At 39.7% G+C, this 25,891-nt stretch overlaps 1 protein-coding gene and 2 long non-coding RNA genes across 5 annotated transcripts in view; 2 read left to right on the forward strand and 1 right to left on the reverse strand.

Moving 5' to 3' along the window:
- LOC137333066 (long-chain-fatty-acid--CoA ligase 4-like) overlaps positions 1-4,801 on the forward strand; it is a 72,768-nt gene extending 67,967 nt beyond the window's left edge. For both annotated transcript variants that reach the window (XM_067997169.1, XM_067997170.1), the window contains exon 17: positions 192-4,801. In XM_067997169.1, coding sequence (XP_067853270.1) covers positions 192-349 — 158 coding nt within the window. In that variant the 3' untranslated portion in view covers positions 350-4,801. The remainder of the gene's footprint in view (positions 1-191) is intronic.
- Positions 1-13,733, reverse strand: part of LOC137333067 (uncharacterized) — a 24,559-nt gene extending 10,826 nt beyond the window's left edge. For both annotated transcript variants that reach the window (XR_010965790.1, XR_010965789.1), the window contains exons 1-2: positions 13,029-13,733; positions 314-403 (exon numbers count right to left, since the gene is read on the reverse strand). This is a non-coding gene — a long non-coding RNA (uncharacterized lncRNA). The remainder of the gene's footprint in view (positions 1-313; positions 404-13,028) is intronic.
- Positions 13,176-19,937, forward strand: LOC137333068 (uncharacterized). Its single transcript, XR_010965791.1, has 2 exons — positions 13,176-13,968; positions 19,657-19,937. It is a non-coding gene; the product is annotated as an uncharacterized lncRNA (long non-coding RNA).
- Positions 19,938-25,891: the final 5,954 nt, after the last annotated feature.

Consider the following 25,891-nt stretch of genomic DNA (forward strand, 5'->3'; position numbering starts at 1 on the left):
TCATGAGTCATTTCAAAAGGGGTAAGAGAAGGAGGGACAAGGATATGACAGCCCCTTTCCTGAGTAGAAAATACCTGAGTAAGTTTAAGGTATGATGCTTGTTGAGGGAGAAAGATGATTAAAAACCTGTACAGTATATGTAGTACATACGTCGATGTTGCTGATTTTACACACACTCTTTTTGGTAACAGGTAAATTAGAGAAGTTTGAAGTCCCTGTGAAGGTGCGTTTGAGCCCAGAACCATGGACTCCAGAGACTGGTTTGGTAACGGACGCCTTCAAGCTCAAGCGGAAAGAACTAAAGAACCACTACCTCAATGATATTGAGAGGATGTATGGAGGAAAGTAGACCCTTCAGAGCCCTGGATGTTATTTTTCTGGTGCCTGAAGGGAAGTAGTGCACCTGTAAATTTAAAAGGACAGTGAATGAGTGACTCATTTCATACATAAAAGGTCGATGTTCTACCTAATGGTTGTTCTCCATTCTATTCACTCTTACTTGAACTGAAAACACGCAATTGGAAATTTTCTTGATGGTATGTAAGGTTGCACCATGTACCCACCTTCTACTGATGACCATTGTCCTTTTGCATGTTGGTTTTTGGACTGTTTTTTCATGATTGTGTTTTTGTGTTTTTCTTTGTGAGGACCACCTGCTGGTTATACAAGAAGTGCTGGGGAGCAAGAACTGAATTTACTGTTGCTGTAAATAAGCTATATAAAAAAAATTTAAACTTTTTTCTATCCTAAATTTTAGAATTTAACAAAGGAAAAACAAGGTTTTGCAATGCACCTTTATCCATTCAGATCCACTCAAATCCCCAGTCAGATGGTGGCACCAGTTTTTGATGTGATCTTTGCACTAAAATTTCTATGTCATGTTGGTATAGAAAATTGCTGAAAATATTACAGTTCTTAAAAATGCATGGAATATTGTCCCTATTATACCACACGGTCAGCATTGTTTAAGTGTCATGATTATAGATGGATATTGTTTTTTTAAAATATGAACCTGCTGAAAATTATATAAGTGGACAACTTTAATTGTCCTCATGATAAATAGTGGCTATGTAGTTTGCCAATACTGCAGTAATAAAGTGCTCACTGGCCTTTCCCCTGCAGGGATGTATTTGACATTGTCCCCTAGCTGCTGTGGTACCCTCTTAACTTCTTATAACACAACAATCCTTCTAGTCTTCAGAAAACCATGTGGTGGCTGTTTATGATGCTGAAAGCACCACTAGTGTCCATAATGACTTCAATACATAAGTAACCTAGTGAGTTAAAGCCTGTAATGCAATCTCCAGGTTCAATGCATTCACAAAAGCCCAAACTTTGTTCAAATGAGCCCCTCGATTATTCCTTTTGTAAATATGCTTTGCACCCACTTCTCACCAAATGTTTTTTTTTAAAAATCTGCAGATAATTTATCCTATTGAAAAATGAGGGTTAGCTGATCTGTGCTGAGATGGTGACTAGGGAGCAACAGACCTGGGTTTGGAAGGGCAATAATTATTTGGGGTTTCTGCTTTTGATCACATTGCAGCGAATCCTGTAGACAGTACATGTGTGTGGGTGTTCAGCGAGGGCAGAATTTGACTTGGCTGTAATGACTGACATGCACACATATGCATAGATGATAGCACCCAGACTAGGTTCTCACTTAAAAAGGTCACTTGAGGGACATACTGGAGAGAAATTGATGCCTGTGTAGCTTTATCCAAGTATGAGTCAGCACCTTAAGAAGAAGAGGGGAGAAATACCTCTTTGTATGATAAACCTATTTAATTGTCCATTTCAGGTAGCCTTGCTTTACCAAACCACATGTAATAATATCCATGTGGCAAACACTTTTTTGATTGTCAAACTAGATCGTCACTCTTGCATTTGGCTGGGTTCCTTGGGTCTAAAATGTTTTGGCAGGACTGTACTTCCCTACCCTACTGTGAATTTTGCTTATTCTATTCCTACCCAAGTGGAAGCCTATAATGGAGAGTCTCGCTCCTCCGTCCCTCCGAACAACTGTACTCTATTAGCATATCATTAACCAGGAGCATTGTGGTGGTTCGGGTGGCTATCTGGTAATTTTAAGAAATGAAAAATCTGACAAGAAAAAAAAACCTGGTTTTCCAGTGTTTGGTTTGTAAAAAAGGATATGCATATGGACGTGCGGGAAAGAGGAGAAAACTTGCATGCAAAATGGTCTGTTAGCCATACTCCATGAGTCTTTGTCATTTGCACATGTAAAAGCTGTCTGTTGTGCACGTATGACTTGCCCTCTTTCTCTTTCCCGCCCCCTCCCTTTTTTTTTTCTCCACCCCCCCCCCCCCCCCAACATATACACACAAAATAAAGCATCATTATGCACCTTTCTGAAACGATATCTGGCATTGTCCAGACTGGGTTAGTTCGTGGTAGTCATTCCTATATATAGTTTGCTATTTCAGTATAGATTGAAGCTAATTTACCATCTGCAGATTTTCACTGAGGTTATGCCAGAGGCTGTTTGTGCTGAAAAATAGCACTGCATTAGGCATCCCATTAATGTTTGTTTTTTGAGCCATGTATGTGAAGAGCACTTATTAGATATTAACCACTGTAATCCTAATTGAGTCTTTTTTCATTTTTCATTTTTTTTAAAACTCCACCCAGGCTTTGTGTCCATTAAAGGCCTTTTCCTTAACTAATTTTCATGTTACAGTTTGGTGCATCAGTGAACCTACCCCCATAAGAAAATGATAACAGATAACTGTTGTAAAATGTTGTGAAATTTAAATATTGTACATTTTTAATTAGATTTGGAATGAAGCGGGTCAAGGCCTAGTACAAACAATTGTATGTTTTTAAATTACTGTGTTTTTATATATCTAGATAGAAAATATTTAGGGGTGTGACTTTCTGAAAGCTGGTTCTTTAAAGCAACGTTCTAAACAGTCATACAGTTTATATCAAAAATGCTTATGTGGAGAATCACTTATGAGACTGTAAACTCCTGTACTTACTGTGAATAGTCTTATATATATTTAATGTGTGTAAATGGGAGGAGTAAACCTACAATTCAATGTGATGTAGTGAATGTTTTGAGGTTTCCAGTTTTAAACTGCTCAGTCCTAGAAATGCAGCAGCTGGATATAGTAATTTGTCTTGCATTTCCAAACTGACCGTTATGTTACACAAGTACCTTGATGCAGGGTTTCACAAGTTTCTTAGAAGTTAAGACACATCAGGCTATCCTGATGGTTTAATGGATAAAAGTACTGCCTGGTGTGGTTCTGAGCTGTCCACATCAGGAGCCTCCCAGGTTTGTTTCCTAGTCTGCTGATGTTGTCTCGAGTGATGGTCAAACACCACATTTGGGTTTAGGAGTTCCAACTCTTGACTGCTATCCAGTGATCCCTGCTGGAAAGTGTGTGTGGATGCTGGGCTTAAGCAGGATCAAACTTAGGCTTAGCTGTGATACCTCCCCACAGTTGAACCAACTGCTGACACTCACCATCAAGAATCACATGAAGAACGGCTGCTTGGGTGAGCTTAGTGTTGCCAGCACCCATGACGCCATACCCCAGCTTGAATTGGTGCCTTCATAAGAGGAAATGTGGTGGGGTGGGAGGGCAGGGTAAGAAAGTTGACAAATATCCTAGCAATGTGCAGAAATAATATTCTTCAGGCTGGGAGATATGATATCCATGAAACCATCTGATGGTATATAGCATGCCATCTACTGGGAAATCACTAATTTCCTTGGATTCCAAAAAAAAATGTTTTCTCCGGTTGATTTTTAACCGTGTTTTACTGTAGACAATTTTTAAGTACCTGATGGGGATGAAGAGCCATTGTTTCATCTGTTGTGTTAAAGAACATTTCATTTATGTTTTATAGAGTGTGCGTGCCATTTGTAGCAACAGTGATTTCATTAATGGGCACTGCCACCTCAAATTATAAACTACTTCAAATACCTTTGCTCTGTGTCTAATCCATAAGTTAAATTATAATTCATTGTGGGGGGGGGGGGGGAGGGAGAGGAAGGAAGGTTCAGATGGAATTTCAATCCTTCACTTTCCTTTGACAACAAAGGTTTTTACAGTGACCATTTATTTAAATAGCATCTCTCCTCTCTACACTGAACTCCCTGATATCTCATTCCTACGTTTTACCTGGGTGGTTGTGGGGTAGGGAGGGGCTTAGAGGAATTCTGGCATGAAACAACTGATTGGAGAGGAATAAGCAAATAAGGCTTGAATATTTTTAGTCATGGTTCGTACTCCAGTATCTACTTGGAAAAACAAATGTTACAGAAAAATATTGTTGCAAACAGGGATCTATTTCTTTTTGCTTGTGGGCATCTGGTGCCTGCAATGAGATGCAATCAATAGAAGGGGGAGGGGAAGAATATTCCAGCTTTGTTGCCAAAGGTTTGATGGTTCAGAATTAGTCTTCGTTCCATCTGTAATTCAAACAAGGACAATACTACGCCAGAATCTTTCTATCCATTGATACTGATTCCCATTACAATTTAGACAATTCTGTTAGCAAAGCGCAGTTGGCTTTTGACATGTTTTAAAACACATTGCTCAATATTGATGTCTTATTTTAATATGTCTGGCTATTGAATCTTTGTGTAAAAACACCTTTTACAGACATATAAAACTAGGTTAATTATCATTCAAGCATTTCAATTGCTGAAGGCCATTTTCCTTATTTTAAACCTGCATTATGGCAGCCAAATATGTAAAATGTTCCTGTGGAATTAAAGGGTGAACCTTATCCACCTCATGGATATGTGTAAATAAAACCAGTTTCTCAGCACAATCACTGGTAGTTGCTGTTTCATTTTATTAAGAGATTCTTGTTCAAAGTACTCATTGTGTATTCAGTCCCTGTACTCCTTGTGGAATGCCCCTTACATTGAAAATATTGATGGAGGTTCTCCCCCATTGGCTATGTTGGGAAAGTTGGTGTGTAATTGACTATACACACCAGAAGATACTAGGTTCAGTGCCTGATCTGTATAAAATTAGCTGATCTCAACTGGGACCAATTGGCTTAAGCACCACCAGAGGGGGACAATTACTGCTTCCAATTTCTTTCCTATACCAAGATGAAACCGACCTGGCTGTCCAAAACTCTTGGAAAGCCATTCTGCTCTTGAGACTACCTTGCATGCTTTAACTGCAGACCATTGCTACAATGATGTTGAATTTGCTCTCAGCTTCAGTCATTTTCAGTTGTAGAAATGCTGGCTCTCTGGCATTTTGTTTGTGATGCTTACAGCATCTAGAAATTGCCACATGTTCTGCTTCTGGCTGCCACCTGCTGGAAGATTTATGTGCATGAACATCAGGTTAGAATAGGATTGGGCTTGGTTTTTTTGTTCAGGCTGTGAGCAATCCTGGTAAGGCTGCATTTATTGCCCATTCTTAGTTGTGCTTGAAGGTGTCTATTTTTAACAACTGAATCGCTTGCTTGACAACTTCAGAGGACATTGAGTCAACCATATAATGTAGGACTGGAGTCACATGTAAGCCAGACTGGGTAGGAATGGCAAGTTCCTTCCCTGAAGGACATTAGTAAACCAGTTGAGTTTTTACCAAAAAAATAGAATAGATACAAAGAAACCATTTCCTATGGTGGGGGAATCCAAAACAAGGGGGCATAAATCTTTAAAATTAGTTATTCCATTTAGAAGTGAGATTTTTTTCACAAAGGGTAGTGGAAATCTAGAACTCTATCTGCCAAAAAAGATTGGATGCTGAGTGAATTGAAATTTAAGACTGAGATCACTAGATCTTAACGGTATCCAGGGATTATGGAGCAGCGGCAGGTAAATGGAATTGTGGTACTGATCAGCCATGATCTAATTGAATGACTGAACAGGCTTGAGGAACTGAATGGCCTACTCCTGTTCCCATGTTCCCAATCTGGCAGGTTTCATGGTCAGTTTTTCTGGTGCTAGTCCACAAATTGTAGATTTACTTATTTCATTTTCACAACTTGTCGTCATGGTGGTATTTCAATTCATGACCTCTGGTTTGCTAGCCCAGTACTATACTGTGGAGATGGCCATGCTTGAATAAGCTGCCAACACTCATTGTCTAGGCTCCTACATGAAGATTAGCAAGATACTGAAGGATGCCGAGTACCCATGGAACTGTGACCCGCAGACGTCCGCAGCATCTTCAGGAGATGAGAAAAGAAAATTAAAGGAAGCAAAAAAAAAAGTACTAATTGCTATGTAATTCAACATTCTACTGGGTTTGCACATTACTGCTCTACATTGAACTTCTTGATGTTGAGCCTACTAAGACTCAAGTGTCTTTGAACTTCATTTGTAGCTATTTCAATATAATTAGTCCATTTTTTTCTAATGCACTGTACTTGCCTGTGTTAAATTTAATTTGCCACTTCTGCCCCATTATATATTTTGTACAGCCCATTTCTGTAATTTCTGAGCTGCCTCCTCTAATTCCTCTGCCCCTCCTAGTTTAGTATCATCTATAAATTTGACCAATTTGCATTGTGTTTCCAAGTCACTGATATGAATTGGAAACATTAGCGATTCCAACATCGATCTATAGGAAACCCAACTTAGTACTTTTCCCCCTACCTCAGCATAACTCCTCTAAGAGATTGGTGTTCTGACCTTCAGGCAGTTAGTCAGGCAGGATCTTCTGAATCCATATTGACTGTGACGTTATTGTAGAGTTTGTGCTTTTACAAATATCTCCCTATATAAACAAACTAGCTTCAAGCAGTGCTCTTCACAACTGCCAAGTGATTCACTGATATATTGCATATTAGAATAAAATAATACAACTCACTTGTGCATCTACAGTAGTAGATGATTAGGGTGTACAGTGAAAGTCTAAAATTTGGTTGATCTATTTAGACCTTTCCTATAACTAAGATAATTAAAATCCCATTAGTTTTTTCCTGTCATCCTATAAAATCATATTAAAATGTTACTCAATTTTAGAGTTGTTTTGCCACCTTTGTTTTAAATCCAAATATTTGTTGGGTTATACAACACCTTTTGCTTTGTGCTACAAATGATTGACCAAATGGTTGATTCATTCCTTAAATTTACTTAGTATTTGCATCTCTCAAGTAGTCCCAATACTCCACAATCAACACTATTGTTAGCTGATTCATAGGCCAGCCAACCCTATTGACTTTATCTTTCCAGTCTTGATGTGTATCTGTCCTCTGAACCATTCAGCCATCTGCTGAATCCCAGCTCTGCTAACCCCGACTCTCCAGTGTTGGTCTCAATCCACATTAAATTGTAAAATCCCAAAAGGCAAGAGCGCATGAGAGAAACACATTCAGGTTTTTTTTTGTTGAAATAGCTGCTATAGGCTGAGGTGCCAACTGACACATCTCTATCCCTGTTGCTCTAACCGTGTATTTAATCTACAGCATAATTATATTGTACAAACAAAAGATTTAGCTGCATAACCTCTTGCATCTAGGATAAATCTCAAGATATGCGTACAAGGGTTCTTCTAGCAATTGTAGATGTAGTAAAAGCCAGTCAAGAAAGATCTTGTAACCAATTGTGCCTTATGATTCTATTTTATGAAAAAGAATTAAATACCTTGAATAAAGTTTGTACTTCAAAACCCAGGACAGAGCCAAAAGGAATACTCGAGTTAATTTATGATTCTTTCTTTCTTTCATGCAGGTTTCTTCTCTGCTATTCTGAAGATACTGACACATTCTGCAGTACATTTCGACAGGTCTGGCTGCCTTCTATCTCCTCTAAGTTCACCCCTCATGTGCCAGGCAGTGAGGCTTATTCAACTGCATGGAGGGGGACACTCTGTTTGTTGATTTGTTTATCCCTCCCTGGCCCTTGGGTGCTGAGGTTGATGGTAGAATCTGCACCACCACATTAGCTGAGAATCTGTTTGCATCTGAAAATTTTGTATTTGGGAGGGAGAATTGTATTCGGTTAGTGGTGCGAGAAGGTGGGAACTAACACTGGTTGGACTCTTCTCTTGCTTCCCTGTTGCTACATTTAATCAATTTTACTTTCTATTCTATGGAAGGAACATTTCCAGTGCTGTTAATCTTCAGAGACCAATTTGATATTGGTATCTCCTTAAAGCAACACACAGCTGGCGGTATTGATTTACACTGCTGGTTCCATATCAGTCTCAGACCAGGCAAATGGACAGCTGTGTGTGCTTTTTTTAATTTTTAAAATGCTAGCAAAGTTTTAAAATTGCCAGGGAATTTTTTCATTATTTTGCTCCAGTTATATTATACTACAGCATAGCTGTAGCCGAAGCACTGACATATCTTCAAGTTGATCTTGCGTTGATTGTGCCATTAGTTCACGAATTTCCCTCCCCAGTTGTACTGCAGCTTTTGTGTTGATGCGTTGCAAAAACTATGTTGCATCAACTACATATACTAAGCCACTGATGCATGTTCCACATGCATATTATGTTTGTCCGTTACAAGGAAGCAGGACCCTGCCAGATCGCTATAGGGTGTCTATTCATTACTTTCCTCTCAATGTGCTGCCATGTTTATTGGTTTATACAACAAATGTTTTGTATATCCTGATGCCTTACACTTCTAAGCTACCTGAATAACTCATAAATCACACAACCACTAAATATATCACTGTCAATAATACAATGCTAAACTTGCTTGCAACATAGGTAACTAATGTGTGCAAGTTATATAGACAAAAAAAAACTCAGACTGCCTACTCCTACTATGATTAACGTACTATTAATGTGATAAATGTATTCAACATATAGTTTACTATTATATGCCAAGGCACTGAATCCACTAGACACTTTAAAGAATGGGAGTCTGTATTTCATTAAATACAGAAAAATATGAACTTCCATGGGAAAATGCCATAACAATTGAACAACCGTTTATAAATACTGATGGAGAGGCATATACTGCTGAGAACTGGTGGCATTGTAAGCAGTGTAGATGAAAACATAAAGTTACAGAGTGATATTGATAGATTAGGTGAATGGGCAAAACTGTGGCAAATGGAATTCAATGTAGACAAATGTGAGGTCATCCACTTTGGATCAAAAAAGGATAGAACAGGGTACTTTCTTAATGGTAAAAAGTTAAAAACTGGATGTCCAAAGGGCCTTAGGGGTTCAGGTACATAGATCATTGAAGTGTCATGAACGGGTGCAGAAAATAATCAATAAGGCTAATGGAATACTGGCCTTTATATAGAATCATAGAAGTTTACAACATGGAAACAGGCCCTTTGGCCCAACATGTCCATGTCGCCCAGTTTATACCACTAAGCTAGTCCCAATTGCCTGCACTTGGCCCATATCCCTCTGTACCCATCTTACCCATGTAACTGTCCAAATGCTTTTTAAAAGACAAAATTGTACCCGCCTCCACTACTGCCTCTGGCAGCTCGTTCCAGACACTCACCACCCTTTGAGTGAAAAAATTGCCCCTCTGGACCCTTTTGTATCTCTCCCCTCTCACCTTAAATCTATGCCCCCCCCCCGCCCCGCTCGTTATAGACTCCCCTACCTTTGGGAAGAGATTTTGACTATCGACCTTATCTATGCCTCTCATTATTTTATAGACTTCTATAAGATCACCCCTTAACCTCCTACTCTCCAGGGAAAAAAGTCCCAGTCTATCTAACCTCTCCCTCTAAGTCAAACCATCAAGTCCCGGTAGCATCCTAGTAAATCTTTTCTGCACTCTTTCTAGTTTAATAATATCCTTTCTATAGTAGGGTGACCAGAACTGTACACAGTAGAGGACTAGAGTACAAGGGGGCAGAAGTTATGCTGCAGCTATACAAAACCCTGGTTAGACCGCACCTGGAGTACTGTGAGCAGTTCTGGGCACCGCACCTTCGGAAGGACATATTGGCCTTGGAGGGAGTGCAGCGTCGGTTACTAGAATGATAACCGGGCTTCAAGGGTTAAGTTACGAGGCGAGATTACACAAATTGGGGTTGTATTCTCTGGAGTTTAGAAGGTTAAGGGGTGATCTGATCGAAGTTTATAAGATATTAAGGGGAACAGATAGGGTAGATAGAGAGAAACTATTTCCGCTGGTTGGGGATTTTAGGAGTAGGGGGCACAGTCTAAAAATTAGAGCCAGACCTTTCAGGAGCGAGATTAGAAAACATTTCTACACATAAAGGGTGGTAGAAGTTTGGAACTCTCTTCCGCAAATGGCAATTGATACTAGCTCAATTGCTAAATTTAAATCTGAGATAGGTAGCTTTTTGGCAACCAAAGTTATTAAGGGATATGGGCCAAAGGCAGGTATTTGGAGTTAGATCACAGATCAGCCATGATCTTATCACATTGCGGAGCAGGCATGAGGGGCTGAATGGCCTACTTATGCTACACGTGAACCTACACAATAGGTATGATACTCAGCAACCTCCAAGCAAAAAATGAAACTAGGAACAGATGGGAATGTAGGCTATTTTCTTAAACAAAGATGATACTTTAATCAACTGCCTTGAACTAACAGTGTATACAATATCTCCAGGTCAAATAACAAAGAGAAACAATGCACGTACCACTGAGCAAACACAATGTAAATCTGACAACATTTTCCATTAAATGAAGAATTGAGATGATTGAATTTGAACCGAGCACAGTATGTTCTATTTTACAAAGCAGTGATTGTCCCCTTGGATTCTCCAACTACCAATATACACTGAGCATGGACCTTCCCTTTGCAAAAGGCAGAGATTTAGTTAAATCAAAACAAACAAAACCATGCCTAATTTGCTTTGTAATGCTGTTGCCACCACTGACATGCCAGAACCCATCTGGTGATGTGTTTTTTTTCCCTATTGCTCCCAGAGGCAGCTTTGCTGACATGAAAAATATAAATGCCACTGTCCGTCAAGGACACGATGATTTGTTCTGCTATGAGCAGAATAAGTACTATAGAACAGTGCTGTGCTTTTCTGTATACACCTTCCATAGGAAGTGACCAAAAATGAAATTCTAATTGCAATTTTCAAAAAACTGCACACATACAAGATTTCACATGCACAGCTGTTTACCATTTGCTACTGGTGGAATTCAGCCCACATTGTAAAGAGAACAATTGCTATGAAAAGCTACAAAGGGATATGAAGAAAGTAATGAGGTGCAAAAAAGCAATATGAAAAAAAACTGGCAAGGGATATTAAAGCTACCAGTAAAAGAGTTTATACAGGTATTAAGAGAAATAGGTTGGTATGGGGGATGTGGGTCCATTAAGGACATGTGCAGGTGAGACTACAACAGACAATAACAAAATGACAGACTTGTTAAATAAATACTTTGTATCTGTTTCACAGTAGAAGAGGACAAAATACCAGCAGTACAAGGGAACCTAAAAATAAGTCAAGGGGGGAACTTAGTGGATTTAATATGTTAAAAAAATTGGTAATGGAGAAAATAATGGGACTTAAGGTAAACAAATCTTCAGGGCCTGATGGTTTCCACCCCAGGGTATTAAAAGAGATAGGTGAGGAAATTGCAGATGCATTAGTCATAATTTTGCAACACTCTCCAGATTTGGGAATTGTACCTTTGGATTGGAAAATTGCAAATGTCACTCCATTATTTAAGAAGGGAGGGAAGGAGAAGCCAGGAAACTACAGACCTATCAGTTGTGGGGAAGTTACTGGAATCTATCATCAGGGACAGAGTGACTGAGCACTTGGACAAGTAAGAGCTGATCAAAGAGAGTCAGCATGGATTTGTGAAGGGTACATTATGTCTGACTAATCTGGTTGAATTTTTTGACGAGGTCACTAACATTGTGGATAGGGGAATGTCTATGGATGTTGCCTATATGGACTCTCGGAAGGCATCTGATAAGGCTCTGCACAAGAGATTATTAGAAAAAATGAAAGTGCAAGGAATTGGAAATAACCTTTTGTTATAGATTGGTAACTGATTGGGATGTAGGAGACAGAGAGTAGGAATAAAGAGAATGTACTCTGATTGGCTGGATCTGACAAGTGGTGTTCCCCGGGTATCTGTACTGTGGCCTTACCTTTTCATCATATATATCAGTGACTTGAATGAATGAATAGCGAGTTGTACATCTAAGTTTGCAGATGACAGTAAGTTAGAAGGCACAGTAAGTTGCGTAGATGGGAACAGAAAGTTACAAAGGGACATAGATTAATTGAGTGGGCAAAACTGTGAGAGATGCAGTTCAATGCGGGGCAGTGTAAGGCATCCACTTTGGGTCCAAATATGACACATCAGAATATTTTCTTAATGGCATAAGACTAGGAATTGTGGAGGATTTGGCTATCCAGGTAAACAAATCACTAAAAGCTGGTGCACAAGATACAAAAAGGCTAATAGAATGTTGGCCATTATTTAAAGGTGGCTGAACTTTAAAGGGTAGAAAGTTATGCTTTAGTTGTACAGAGCCTTGGTCATCTGGAGTGTTCAGTTTTGGGCACTGCACCTAAGGAAGGATATGTTGCCTTAGTGGGGATATCATGCAGATTCACCATAAGAATACTTGAGGGTTAAATCATGACTATAGGCTGCATAAACTTGGCTTATATTCCCTTGATTTTAGAAGGTTGAAGGGACATCTAATTGAGGTGTTTAAAATGGTAATGATATTCGGTAGGGTTAATACAGAGAAACTATTTCCTCTGGTGGGGGAACCCAGAAGGGAGCACTTTTTCCACACAAAGGCAAGTGGAAATCTGGAAAACTCTCACCCAAAAGGCTGTGGCTGATGGGTCGGTTGAAATTTTCAAGATTAAGATCGATAAATATTTGTTAGGCAAGGGATATGGATGTTATGGGTGGTTTGATATATTATGAAATTGCCCTTGCAATTTGTACGGTGGGGATTAAAATGTGCGTACAGAGTAGTGCCCTGTAATTGCTCTGGTGGTCTGAGCTGTGATGGCATTAAACTTGGTCCCAATAACCTTCAAATTTCACTGCAGAGCTCCCGAGAGAGGGGTTGCTTGGCTCTGGACCAACTAGTTCCAAAAGATAGCAGATAGATACAGCATTTGAACTTACCCAGAGAGAGATCGACAGTGTTTTGCTGAGCGTTTAGAGCAGATGCGGCGCTGAGGGGGGGTTGAATCCTCTTCCGTTTGGTTATTGGATCTGATGCGATACTCCTCACACTCATGGCTATAAAGTACCGGTAGCGGCGCTATTACTCCGATTTGCCAGTCACGTAGAGATCAGACAACCATTGATCAGAGCCAGAAAAGGAAAGTTTATCAGAAGCAGTCGCCATCTAAATTCTTTTTTTAAAACCGCATACAACGCTTTTTGACGTCCCAAGGAACCTCTCCTGTAAATTTAAGAGAGTCCGTGCAGGTTACCTCTTCAAACCAGGGCAAGGTTACCGTTAACGCCATGGCGTCAAAAACAACAAAGAGCTGGCAAGAATAAAGCCTTTCTCCTCTTATCTGGACCTCCTCCACCCCAATATTCAATTGTGTAAAAGTGCTATAACCATGAACTGCTCGCATTATAACCGGCTGATGTCTCTCTTGCAAGGACTTCTAATCCAGTTGAACAGGACGTCAACAGATCTTGGAAACCTTATCTGCACAAAGAGACTTCCAAACGAGGACGCCAACAAGGACGCCTACCTCTACATCCTTCTCATCATGATCTTTTACGCCTTTCTAGCGGGAGGCTTGATTCTAGCTTATAACCGCTCTCAGAAGGCGAAGTCCGAGGAAGACCCTAACACCAGCTACATCGAGAAGGACTGGTCTGCACACACAGCCAATCCGGGCAAGAAGGGCAACGAAGAAAGCGAGAGGATCAACTTAGAGAACGAACATTTAATATGAACGGTTCAATCAGAGACCGTGTCCTCGTTTGTGGCATGAGAGAGAAAGCAGGGATCTGTGTCAGCTCAAACCAGGCAAAGGAAAAACAAATGTTGGATACTAGATGAGAGTCACCAAAATACTGTAGTAAAAATGTTTGAAGGAAGGTAAAATAGTTTTGAAAATGATTATTTTAATATTGTGTTTCCTGCTTTACTGTGCGTCTCATTTAAAACCGCATTTCTAAAGGAAATGGTTGGAGCTGTTCAAAAGCCGGTGTCTATTTTTGTTCCTTCTGAATTACAGTCAAAGTTAGCATGTGGAAGCGATTGAGTAAAGTTAAATGGCCCTTTCAAAAGACAAGTATGACAACATGCAAAAAAAAAAATCAGATTTCAGGGATCTTTGAAGCTGGTGTGTTTACATGCAGTAGTCTGATATCACAACTAGTCGCCTGACGTCCAGGATTGAAACCTAAAAAGGCCAAGCCAAAGATTTTGGATATCTCAGGGCAGCAGGAGAATGCTGGGAGTGAGATTTGTGATGAAGAAGAATCAGACAGATCACAATCTCATTTAAACATATAAGTATTTCCTTTATGCACCAGTTGAAGCAAAATCATAAACCTATTCTTTATAAACACATTTACAGTTTAGCTACACCCTGTGCACAAAGGGAATCTTCCTCACTGAACTGTGCTAATTTTTGAGGGTGGAATACATCAAATGGGTCGTATTTAAAATGATCTCAGTCCAAACGTGACATGGCGGATCTGTAAAGGCAGGTTATACAACAGCATTTATCAAAGAAATCCTATTTAAAACAGAGAGCTTCTTTTTTAACATCAAGATCTTCTGTACAGAAAACTCCCCCCCCCCCCAGAAAAAAGAAATAGAGAAACAAAACTAAACTATAAAAGGTAAAAAGAATGCTAGAAAACTGAAGAATTGTGTAAACATAAAATGCTGATCACATCCATCAGCATCTGAATTCATGGTTCTGAGGAAGGGTTCCAACCAAACCATTAGGCTTTTTTTCTCTTTCAGGCAGCTTTGCATTGAAGCAATGATGAACAGTAGATGCTAGGTACTCCTGACACTGACAGCACACTAATGTAAATAACCTGCTTTTAGAGACCTGATGGTTTTAGAGACCTATGTTGCATCTCCGCTTTAAACTAAATCAGCAGAGCCAAATACCCTCCCTCTTAGCTCTGAGATTCCTAAGTCTCTGACCTCCCGCATGTCTTGATTAGAAGCTGTAGGACCAGCTAATGTAAACAGAGAAAAGCGGTGCATGGAGGTCACAGGTCTACTGAAGTCCATTTGCCCAGAAACTATTCATAGAATTCATAGAATCTTACAGCACAGAGGGAGGCCATTTGGCCCATCAAGTCTGTGCCAGCTCTTTGAAAGAACTATCCAGTTAGTTCCACTCCCCAGCTCTTTCCCTATAGCCCTGCAAATTTTTCCTTTTCAAATATATATCCAATTCCCTACTATTGAATCTGCTTCCACCACTCTTTCAGGCAGTGCATTCCAGATCATAGCAACTCATTGTGTAAAAGAATTTCTCCTCATCTCCCTTCTGGTTCTTTTGACAATTATCTTAAATCTGTAAAACCTCTTGTATGAAGACATGAAAATTCCTTAAGCTGTTAAATGTACTTTTACTATGCTTTTGATGTGACTTTTCCTTCTGCTAATAATACTCACGGTGAGATTCTATGTCCTTTTCAGCCCAATTATGGGGTGAATGTTGGCACCTGTTGTGAAACTTCACTCAGTATTTGGAAAGTCTCTGTACAAAAATAGCTAGGAAGAGATAGCTGAATTACTGCCAACTCGCAAAGTTATGTCATGCTCCTCTAATAATCGTGCACTCCATTGCGTAATGTAAAGATGGATATTAAAGGCTGCATTTATATTGTCACATTTGCATCAGTGCAAAGTGGTTTTGGATGTACATCAACACAAGCATCGCAGTATAACTCAGAAGATGCCTGAATGCATTAAAACCGGAATGTGTGAGACCCCCCCTCCAAGAAGTTTATCTCACAGCAGTTTCAGTACAATGGTGTAGTGGCTATGTTACTGAATATAGTAATTCAGAGGCCTGGATTAATATTCCAGAGAACATGAGTTCAATTCCTACCAAGAGAGTTTGAATTTAGTTTTAAAAATCTGGAAATAAAAGTGACCATCAGCTGTGGATTGTTGTAAAAACCCAACTAGTTCATAATATTATTTAGGGAAGAAAACCTGCTGTCTTTACCCGGTCTGGCCTATATGTAACTCCACACCAATGTGGTTGAATCTTAACTGCCCTCCGATGTGGCCCAGTAAGCCACTTGGTTGTATCAAACCGCTCCATGCAGTGGTTCAGGAAAATGGACAATAAATAGAATCATAGAATCATAGAAGTTTACAACACAGAAACAGGCCCTTTGGCCCAACATGTCCATGTCACCCAGTTTATACCACTAAGCTAGTCCCAATTGCCTGCACTTGGCCCATATCCCTCTATACCCATCTTACCCATGTAACTGTCCCTAGTTACTCTTTTGCCCTTTATGTCTCACGAATTTGATTGAGTTTTTTGAAGGGGTAACCAAGAAGATAGATGAGGGCTGTGCAGTAGACGTGGTCTACATGGACTTTAGCAAAGCCTTTGACAAGGTACCGCATGATAGGTTGTTACATAAGGTTAAATCTCACAGGATCCAAGGTGAGGTAGCCAATTGGATACAAAATTGGATTGACGACAGAAGACAGAGGGTGGTTGTAGAGGGTTGTTTTTCAAACTGGAGGCCTGTGACCAGCGGTGTGCCTCAGGGATCGGTGCTGGGTCCGCTGTTATTTGTTATTTATATTAATGATTTGGATGAGAATTTAGGAGGCATGGTTAGTAAGTTTGCAGATGACACCAAGATTGGTGGCATTGTGGACAGTGAAGAAGGTTATCTAGGATTGCAATGGGATCTTGATAAATTGGGCCAGTGGGCCGATGGAGTTAATTTAGATAAATGTGAGGTGATGCATTTTGGTAGATCGAATCGGGCCAGGACCTACTCCGTTAATGGTAGGGCGTTGGGGAGAGTTATAGAACAAAGAGATCTAGGAGTACAGGTTCATAGCTCCTTGAAAGTGGAGTCACAGGTGGATAGGGTGGTGAAGAAGGCATTCAGCATGCTTGGTTTCATTGGTCAGAACATTGAATACAGGAGTTGGGATGTCTTGTTGAAGTTGTACAAGACATTAGTAAGGCCACACTTGGAATACTGTGTACAGTTCTGGTCACCCTATTATAGAAAGGATATTATTAAACTAGAAAGAGTGCAGAAAAGATTTACTAGGATGCTACCAGGACTTGATGGTTTGACTTATAGGGAGAGGTTGGATAGACTGAGACTTTTTTCCCTGGAGAGTAGGAGGTTTAGGGGTGATCTTATAGAAGTCTATAAAATAATGAGGGGCATAGATAAGGTAGATAGTCAAAATCTTTTCCCAAAGGTAGGGGAGTCTATAACGAGGGGGCATAGATTTAAGGTGAGAGGGGAGAGATACAAAAGGGTCCAGAGGGGCAATTTTTTCACTCAAAGGGTGGTGAGTGTCTGGAACGAGCTGCCAGAGGCAGTAGTGGAGGCGGGTACAATTTTGTCTTTTAAAAAGCATTTGGACAGTTACATGGGTAAGATGGGTATAGAGGGATATGGGCCAAGTGCAGGCAATTGGGACTAGCTTAGTGGTATAAACTGGGCAACATGGACATGTTGGGCCGAAGGGCCTGTTTCCGTGTTGTAAACTTCTATGATTCTATGATTCTATAATGCTGGCCTTTCCAGCGATGCTCACATTCTGAGAATTTTTTTTTTGAAGTTCCCAAAGCATGGAGTATAAATCCAACCTGAGATGTCTGTGATTGGAAATCAAAGGTTCACTTTTCTCCCTTAAGGAATCAAATGGATTAAGGATGTAAAATAGAATAGTTGTAATATTCATTGGTAACAACAAGGAGACCGTATGCCTGAAAGAGGAGCAAGTATAGGTCTTGTATAAATTACCAGTATTTATTACCATGACATAAAATAATATTGGTTTAGAGCTTTCAGCTTTCACAATCACCACAGTGATACAAATTAATTTCCTTTGTTGGGAAAAGACTATAATCCCTTCTTTATGTTGATAAACAGCAACTGAATCAGCAAAAACAGTTGGATAATTTTTTGCCTCTATAATTATAAAGAATTTAGAAAAGTCAGGCTAGAAATATATTTTGTGGTGGGGTTTGTTTATTTCTAGTATTGTAAAATTAGAATTTCTGCCACTGGCAAGCTCCACAGAAGAATCTGAGGCAATGACTAACAAGTTTAATGCCAGCCCACCACCCTCCGTTTTTCCCCTTATGCTTCTGCCTTAGCTGCCCTAACAACTTGCATTTATATAATACCTTCAAAGTAGAAAAACATCCCAAGGGGCTTTACGGAGTAATCAGAAATAAGCAGAATGCCGGACCAAAGAAACAGATGTTAGGAGGAGTGACCAAAAGCTCGTCAGAGGTGAGTTTTAAGAAGACTTAAAGGAAAAGAGGGAGGGGGTGCAGAGGAGCTTAGGCGAGGAATTCCAAAGCAGCAGATTGCTTACTGGACAGCATGTAGAACGCCCACTTTGTCTCCTGTCAATCCAGAAGGTGGAAAATACTACCGGACCACTTGGGCTGATCAGATTTATTTTCAAATGAAATGTTTCACAGAAGCGAAGATATACGTAAAATATTAGATAGAACAAGTAGAAAATTGCAATACATACAACTGGAATGACTTAAAAAATTATAGTTCTCCCAGTTGTTTCCTGAAAATATGCAGTCTTTTGTGATAATACATAAGCAGCTCGTTTACAGAATTCAGCATGTCCCCCCACCCCTCCCCAAATGGGTAACAGCAAGAAGAACAGCACTGCTGAGTAATAGAAGATTTTTGTGTTTTAAGGATACTTTCTCCTTTGAAGTTACAAGCAATTTCTTTGATACTAGTAAAGGAGATGGGGGGTGGGGGAGAGGTGAGGATTGCACTGCCTGAAAGGGAGGGTGGTGGAAGCCGATTCAATAATCACTTTCAAAAGGGAAGTGGACATATACTGAAAAAGGAAAAATTTACAGGGCTGTGGGGAAAGTGCTGCGGAGTGTGCATAATTGGATAGGTCTTTCAAAGAGCCGGCACAGGCACAATGGGCCGAATGGCCTCCATCTGCGCTGTAGGATTCTACGATTCTATGATCATCTTTAAAGCTGTAACATATTGGTAAACAATGGGTTGACGGCATGGGATTGTCACTTACACCTTCCCGCATTTCAACCAGATTGTTCTGACAATCATGCAGACTCCAAAGTTTCACTAAGATTAAATTACAGTATCACGTGAACTAATCTGGAGATAGACGAATGACCCTTGTAACAATATATTGGCACAACTTAGTAGAGCTGTCAAAAATTTAACGAGCTGCTGAAAGTTTTCAGATTCAAATGCCATTCAAAGATACAGGCCAGGGTTCTTCTGCGCTTGCCAGCCTGTGATGTTCTTGCCCATTGAAATGAATGAGGAGAAAACTGTGGGCTGGTGAGTGCACAAGCAGAAAATTCCAGCCATCAAAAGTCATCTTTATCTTAACTAATTCTCGATCAAAGATTTCTGTGCCTGATAGACACGTCATCTCCAAGCAATCATTTCAGTTTCCAATAAAGCATGTGGGATCTTACAAACGAGTTACCGCAACTTTTAAAAGACAAATATACATGATATACAAGCTCAAAGGGATGAAAATTCTATGTCACACCAAAATCTCCTTCCCCCACTGCAGTCCAACACAGGGGTGACCGACATCCTCAATCCTCCCGACCCGCTTCATCCCAGCCACACTTCGCCGACCCTGGGGCTCCATCATATCGTGACCCAAAGATCAACCTCACCCATACGTGAAAATCAAAGAAAAATGCTGTCTGGTGCTCGACTGGTTTGTGGTTTACAAACCATCTGCAAGTACTGTAGTAATATATTTGTAAATACAGGTAAAGCGTTATAGCTTATAAAAGATCTAGACTGTTTAACATAGCAGCAAAATAAAATCCGACACATTTTCAATGCTTTTTTTTGCTGTGTTTTGTTATTGCTTAATGTCGATTTTAATTTCCGCTTTGCATGAAGGAGGATGTTGTATTAGCAGATTATATATTGCGACATTACTTATTTACGTATTTTCCGCTGGCTTTTTAACTTCATTTTAGATTGCAGGATAGGAATTAGTGTTCACTCCAACCGTCCACTGTAATATTAATTGCTATAACTGTGTGTTATTATAAAGTAATGGACAATGAGATGAATTACAGATGAGACCCGATTATGTTCATTCATCTAAACCCAAAGGCAATCTATAAATTGGGTTTGATAGTGTAGTGGTTATGATACTGGATTAGACCTGAACTAATAATCCAGAGAATGTGAGTTTAAATCCCACGGTAGCAGTTTGAGAATTAAAGTCAGTTTTTAAAAACCTGGAAATGAAAAAAGCTGGTGTCAGTAAAAGTGACTATGAAGCTGTTGAATTGTCATAAAAACCCAACTGGATCACTAATCTCCTTTATGGAAGGAAACCTGCCAACCTTACCCGATCTGGCCTATATGCAATTCCAATCCCACATCAACATGTTTAACTCTTAAGTACCCTATGAATTGATCTCTCAAGCCTCTCAGTTTCTATGGATGGCAATAAATGTCAGCCTTGCCAGTGACACCCACATCCCAAGAATAAATTTTTAAAATCCCTAGTCACACCTTATATTTAATTGTATATGGTGTGTAGCTTTGTTTTTCCTTGCTTTCCCTCATAAAATGGCACCCTTTACATCATTGTGAATTGACTAAATGTGAAGAGATAGTTTGTGATCAGGAAGCATAGACATATAACATTACGTTTCTTTAATTAATGTTGGGAAGACTGGCACAGTGGGTTATAACACTGCCCTTTCACCTCTGGAACCTGGTTTCTAATTACCCCAGAATTACAAGATGAGAGGCTCCTCTCTTTGATAGTTATAAAGATCCTAAATAAATTGGGTTTAGAGGCAAACTTCAATCCATGTTACTAGTGGTCATGGACCCAAAGAACAAAATTGGCCATAACTTGACACTAAATCTCTGATCTTGGTCAGAGGAGCCTCAAAGAAGGTTGCTGTTCAAAACAGAAGTTTCACACTAGTGCAGTTCTGAAGTTGGCATCAAGGCACTTTGTTGGGGCAGAGTAGAGAGAGATTTCATCTGTATCTAACCAACAATTCCTTCACATCAGTACAATAAGCAAAAAAAAAACTTCCTCAGATTCCACAACATGATAAGCAGAAAATTTGTCTCCTTACCCATGATAGAGTTGCAAAATTTCAGGAAAACGAATGGGCATAATTGGAAGATAAGAATCTGAAGGTGATAAAGGGGTGATGTATAAAATTATATTACATTTTTCACATATATGATGGTTGTGAGAAGTATTTATCTTTCCCACAGCCTTAGAACTATATAACCCTACAGGATTGTGATATTGTACACTTCAGTGTAAATATCCTAACTGATTATTTCACCTTTTCTAAAATTTCAGTAAAATACTTTGCAACTAAGCTTTTAAGATAACGATCTGTTATGGCTATGATACTACAAAAAATATGATTGTAATGTTTTTCTACCCCTATACTTTAAATTGGATGGATAATTTGCTGTGAATCATTCGCAAACTTTACACACACCAGACAACATTGGATGTTCAGTGAATTTGTCAACAGCCTTACAGATCCCAAAAAATCCCAAATGAAATACTTTCCCAGGAGTAACTAGAATTAAGTATCAACAGATGAGAGTTTAAGAGAGAGAGCTGCAAGGAAATTATAGGATTAGGTGGGAGAACCTTCAAATCAACATCTGGAAAATGAACCCCATTGTAAGATTCATTATGGCATAAGTTCAAGGAACACGCAAAAAAGATCTCGTGGGAGTTTGTGGGCAGACCAACTGTAACGCCACCCTGCTGAAATCCATGAATGGCGAGGGGCTGATGGGGTGATATTTTTGTGTTGTAATACATATATATTTCATCTATTATTTATGTTGTAATTACATTAGCCTACCTTGTGCTTTTAGTTTTTTCAGTTATACAATAAATCACAAGCTATGAAAAGCTTGTGCTGGCTTCTATGCTTTGTGTTATTACATATTTTATTCTGCTGCCTTCAGTTTTTGATTTTTTAAATCTGCTTATCAAGTTGAAGGATGTGTACAAAAATTAGGAGAATTCTGAACATATTTTTTTGCAAAACTGGGGTATTTTGTGAAATACTAAAGGGTTAATTCTTGAATGCCAGAAAATCCTCTGGCAAACAAAGGAGTCATCAATTCTGGCACAACAGGTGTTTCAAACGAATTAAAAGCTGGTTTGGTTGGTAAATAATGGTTATCTCCACTTAGGTGGGATCTCTGTGGAGATAAACTAAGGTACTTAAGGTAATGCTTTGCCCGCCTAAATCAGAAGTTTTAGGGAAAGTTAAGAAGGTGTTCTTATAGAGGTTAAATGGTTAAAGGAAGTTGTGGAGATCTTCAATAGCCAAGAAAGTATTAAGAATGGAAGTTAGAAGGTTAAGTGTTTAAACGAACAGAAGTGAAACTACAAGGCGCAGCTTTTAGTTTAAGTCTCTGAGCAGAGAGAGTAAAGTATAACAAATCAAAGAAATAACAGTTCTGAGGAAAGGTCATTGACTGGAAACATTAACTCTGTTTCTCTCTCCACAGATGCTGCCTGACCTGCTGAGTATTTCCAGCATTTTCTGTTTTTATTTCAGATTTCCAGCATCCACAGTATTTTGCTTTTGTTTTAGAGAAATAACATATATGCAAAGTTAGATAAGCCAGGTTGAGATGACCAAAGAGAAAAGACAATGATCATGGACAGCAACTTGCCACAGGCGTGCCCAGAGATAAGAACCTGAGTATCCCAGAGGAAGGCAGACCTGCCCAACACCACAGAAACCAACCTCCCACAAAATATGCTCAGGTCACAAAGGGACAGCTTTCATATTGAAAACGTACTAACAATATGTTAAATTCAAATGGTAAGTTTAGCCTTGCTAAGTCCTACTGTAATCTTGGACATTGAATGTACCTCTGGTATATATTAAACAAAACCCAGCTAATGCTAAGATATTATGATATGCTTAAATTATTTTTGTGCCTATGATGATTTAGACTGCCAATTAGTATCCAGCTATCCTATGTAATCCTCTGCTTAACTTTGCAATGGTATTAATTGTGTTTTCATAGTTATTAAATATAGTTTTGTAACTTTGTGTCTGCCTTCACCTTTGATTCTGGCACATAAATGATGTTTACAGTGTTGTATCGCAACTCTGTTAGCCCTGTCTGACCTCTCAGGTGGACGTAAAAGATCCCATGACACTATTTCAAAGAAGAGTAGGGGAGTTCTCCCTGGTGTCCTGGCCAATATTTATCCATCAACCAACATCACAAAACACAGATTATCTGGTCATTATCACATTGCTGTTTGTGGGACCTTGCTGTGTGCAATTTGGCTGCCGCATTTCCTACATTACAACAGTGACAACACTTCAAACATACTTCATTGGCTGTGAAGTGCTTTGGTACGTGCTGAGGTCATGAAAGGCGCTATATAAATGCAAGTCTTTATTTCTTTTTATTGTGACTGAATTGACTTTAGTAACTATCAATGTAATTTGGACTGCATTATGTGGGGAAAGTCCAAAGGTGAGCTAATTTAGGCCTCTTATAAAGCTTGGACATGAATGGTACATCCCATCCAATTTTCCAACATGACCCCCATGCCCCCCAGTGCACCCGTGTCTACCCATGCCCCTGGACCCCCCCCCCCCCAACGATTGCAGACCCCCCCTCCATGAGCTCAATCCCACCCCCCATGACTGACTCCCCCAGTGACTGATCCCTCCCTCCCCAATGACTGACTCCCCCCATGCCCCCCGGTGCACCCGTGACTCCTGGTGACCCTACCCCCATCCATACAATCTAAGATTTACCTGAAGACTTACCTTTTCACGTCCTCTTCCTTGCTCTGCTCCCGTATGACTAAAACCAGGCTGACAATCAGACCAGCCTGTTGGAACGCAAACGGAAAAAAAAACGTCCTTACGCCAAAATCATAAGGATGTCCGGAAAACCCGTACTTCCAGGCTTCTCATCCACGATTCGACCCACCCGCCCCCTTCCCGACTCAGAGTCAAAATCCTGACCCTAGTGTCGGCATCTAGCACTCTCAGATCAGGAACAGTGTAGAACAGCCACATATAGAGTAAAATTCCTTTCGTTCTACCGTAACAATGTGCTTCAGCCCAACCTCTATTGCACTAGTATGGTATCATCTCCATTTTCCACACTGACTATCCCAGGCCCCACATATCTGCCTTATCCATCCACCTGTGTAACCCTATGTTTGCTAAGTTACACACCTATACCCCCACACAGCAGCAGGAGAGGAAAGCTTTAGGCCTTTTGCCACCATCATGTTCTCGCTCCCTTGGCCACCCAAACCAGATTGCCCTCCCTTGTCTGCATTGTGAAACTGGCAATTTTTTTAAAGAAGTGCTTATAGCATAAATAAATAATTAAAGCTTTAAAAGCAAATTTTCTGCTGGCCAGCGAAGACAGGAGCAATGTGGGGCGGGCTAAAAGAGCGAGAAAACAGAAGCAGGAGTAATGGCTTACAGGCAATAACAGGGCCCTGTAGGAGCTCCTGCAAATTACTGGCCAGGGGTGTGAACTAAGGTGGAGGTATTAGGTAAACTTCACAAGAATTAAAATTAAATTCAAATATAGCCTTCTGCAAAAATGGGCTGTGCAGGAACAGCAGCACCACTTAGCATTAGGAATATTGAAAAGTAAGCATATATAGTAATACATAGGCTAACACCCAGGGGTTACCAGTCATGAAAGGCTTGAGAAATCGGTGACACAGGAAGCAGTACGACAACACAAAGTACATGCTGCATGCAAGAATTTTAATATATTGAATAGATATATGGTATCAGAGACAAGCATAATAGACCACTAAAGGAAAAGAAACAAATAGGAAAAATATACCAGTGATGTGTAAATGCAATCAAACATGTTATTGTTTCATCTAAGCCCTGAAACTGATACAGAGGGCTATGAAGTGGATTCCTAGTGTCAGATGACTACGTTGTAAGGAGAGTTTACAAAAATTGACTTCAGCCTTGAAAGCAGGCACATGGAAGAGGACTTTATAGTTATATACCACCAAGTGGAATAGAAAAGGTTAATTATTTCCAAGTTGAACCATGATTGTAGGACAAAGCAAGAGGTACAAATTAGTAAAAGTCAAGTGCAGAAGTCCTGTGGGAGACACTTCATGCAGTGATTGATATGTGGAATGGTCTTCTGAGTTGGGTAGCTGAGGCAAAAACTCCCGGAATCATCCAACATGTGTTAGGAGTGAGGGTTTCTATTGAAAAAGAGTTAAACGAGGGAGGTTATTCAGGCCATCTAACTCATCTTTTTAATTTTCCACCAGCTAGTGCGTTTGAATACCTCTGGTGGTTTTAGATTCCACCTCCTGTTTAAAATGTGAAGCTTATAATTTCCCTGCTCTGAGTGTGAGATTTTTAAGTAAATACCATCCATCAAATTTCAAAACAAAATCAAACTCCCATACCCCACTTTTGCCAAAATTTTTATCCCACTGCAGAAAATCAACAGTCTCCACCACTTAAAATATCCACGTTTAAAATGGGTCGTCACTTATATCGGCCAAAAAGGCGATAATCATTATCCATTTTCATTATCAATTTCAAAGTTGTTGGTTATAGCATCTTAAACGCTCCATTTATTTCGGGCAGACTGGCCAAAACAAATCAAGAACTCTTTTACCTTTCCAGTGAATTTATGCCTACAGTCCATCAGCTTAAATGAAACAGATTAAATCACTGGTTAAATTATTGCTGTTTGTAATAAAATTTGTAATGTATAGTCATCTTAAACATGAGCCCATC

Source organism: Heptranchias perlo, chromosome 15 (genome assembly GCF_035084215.1).
Source record: "Heptranchias perlo isolate sHepPer1 chromosome 15, sHepPer1.hap1, whole genome shotgun sequence".
NCBI lineage: Eukaryota > Metazoa > Chordata > Chondrichthyes > Hexanchiformes > Hexanchidae > Heptranchias > Heptranchias perlo.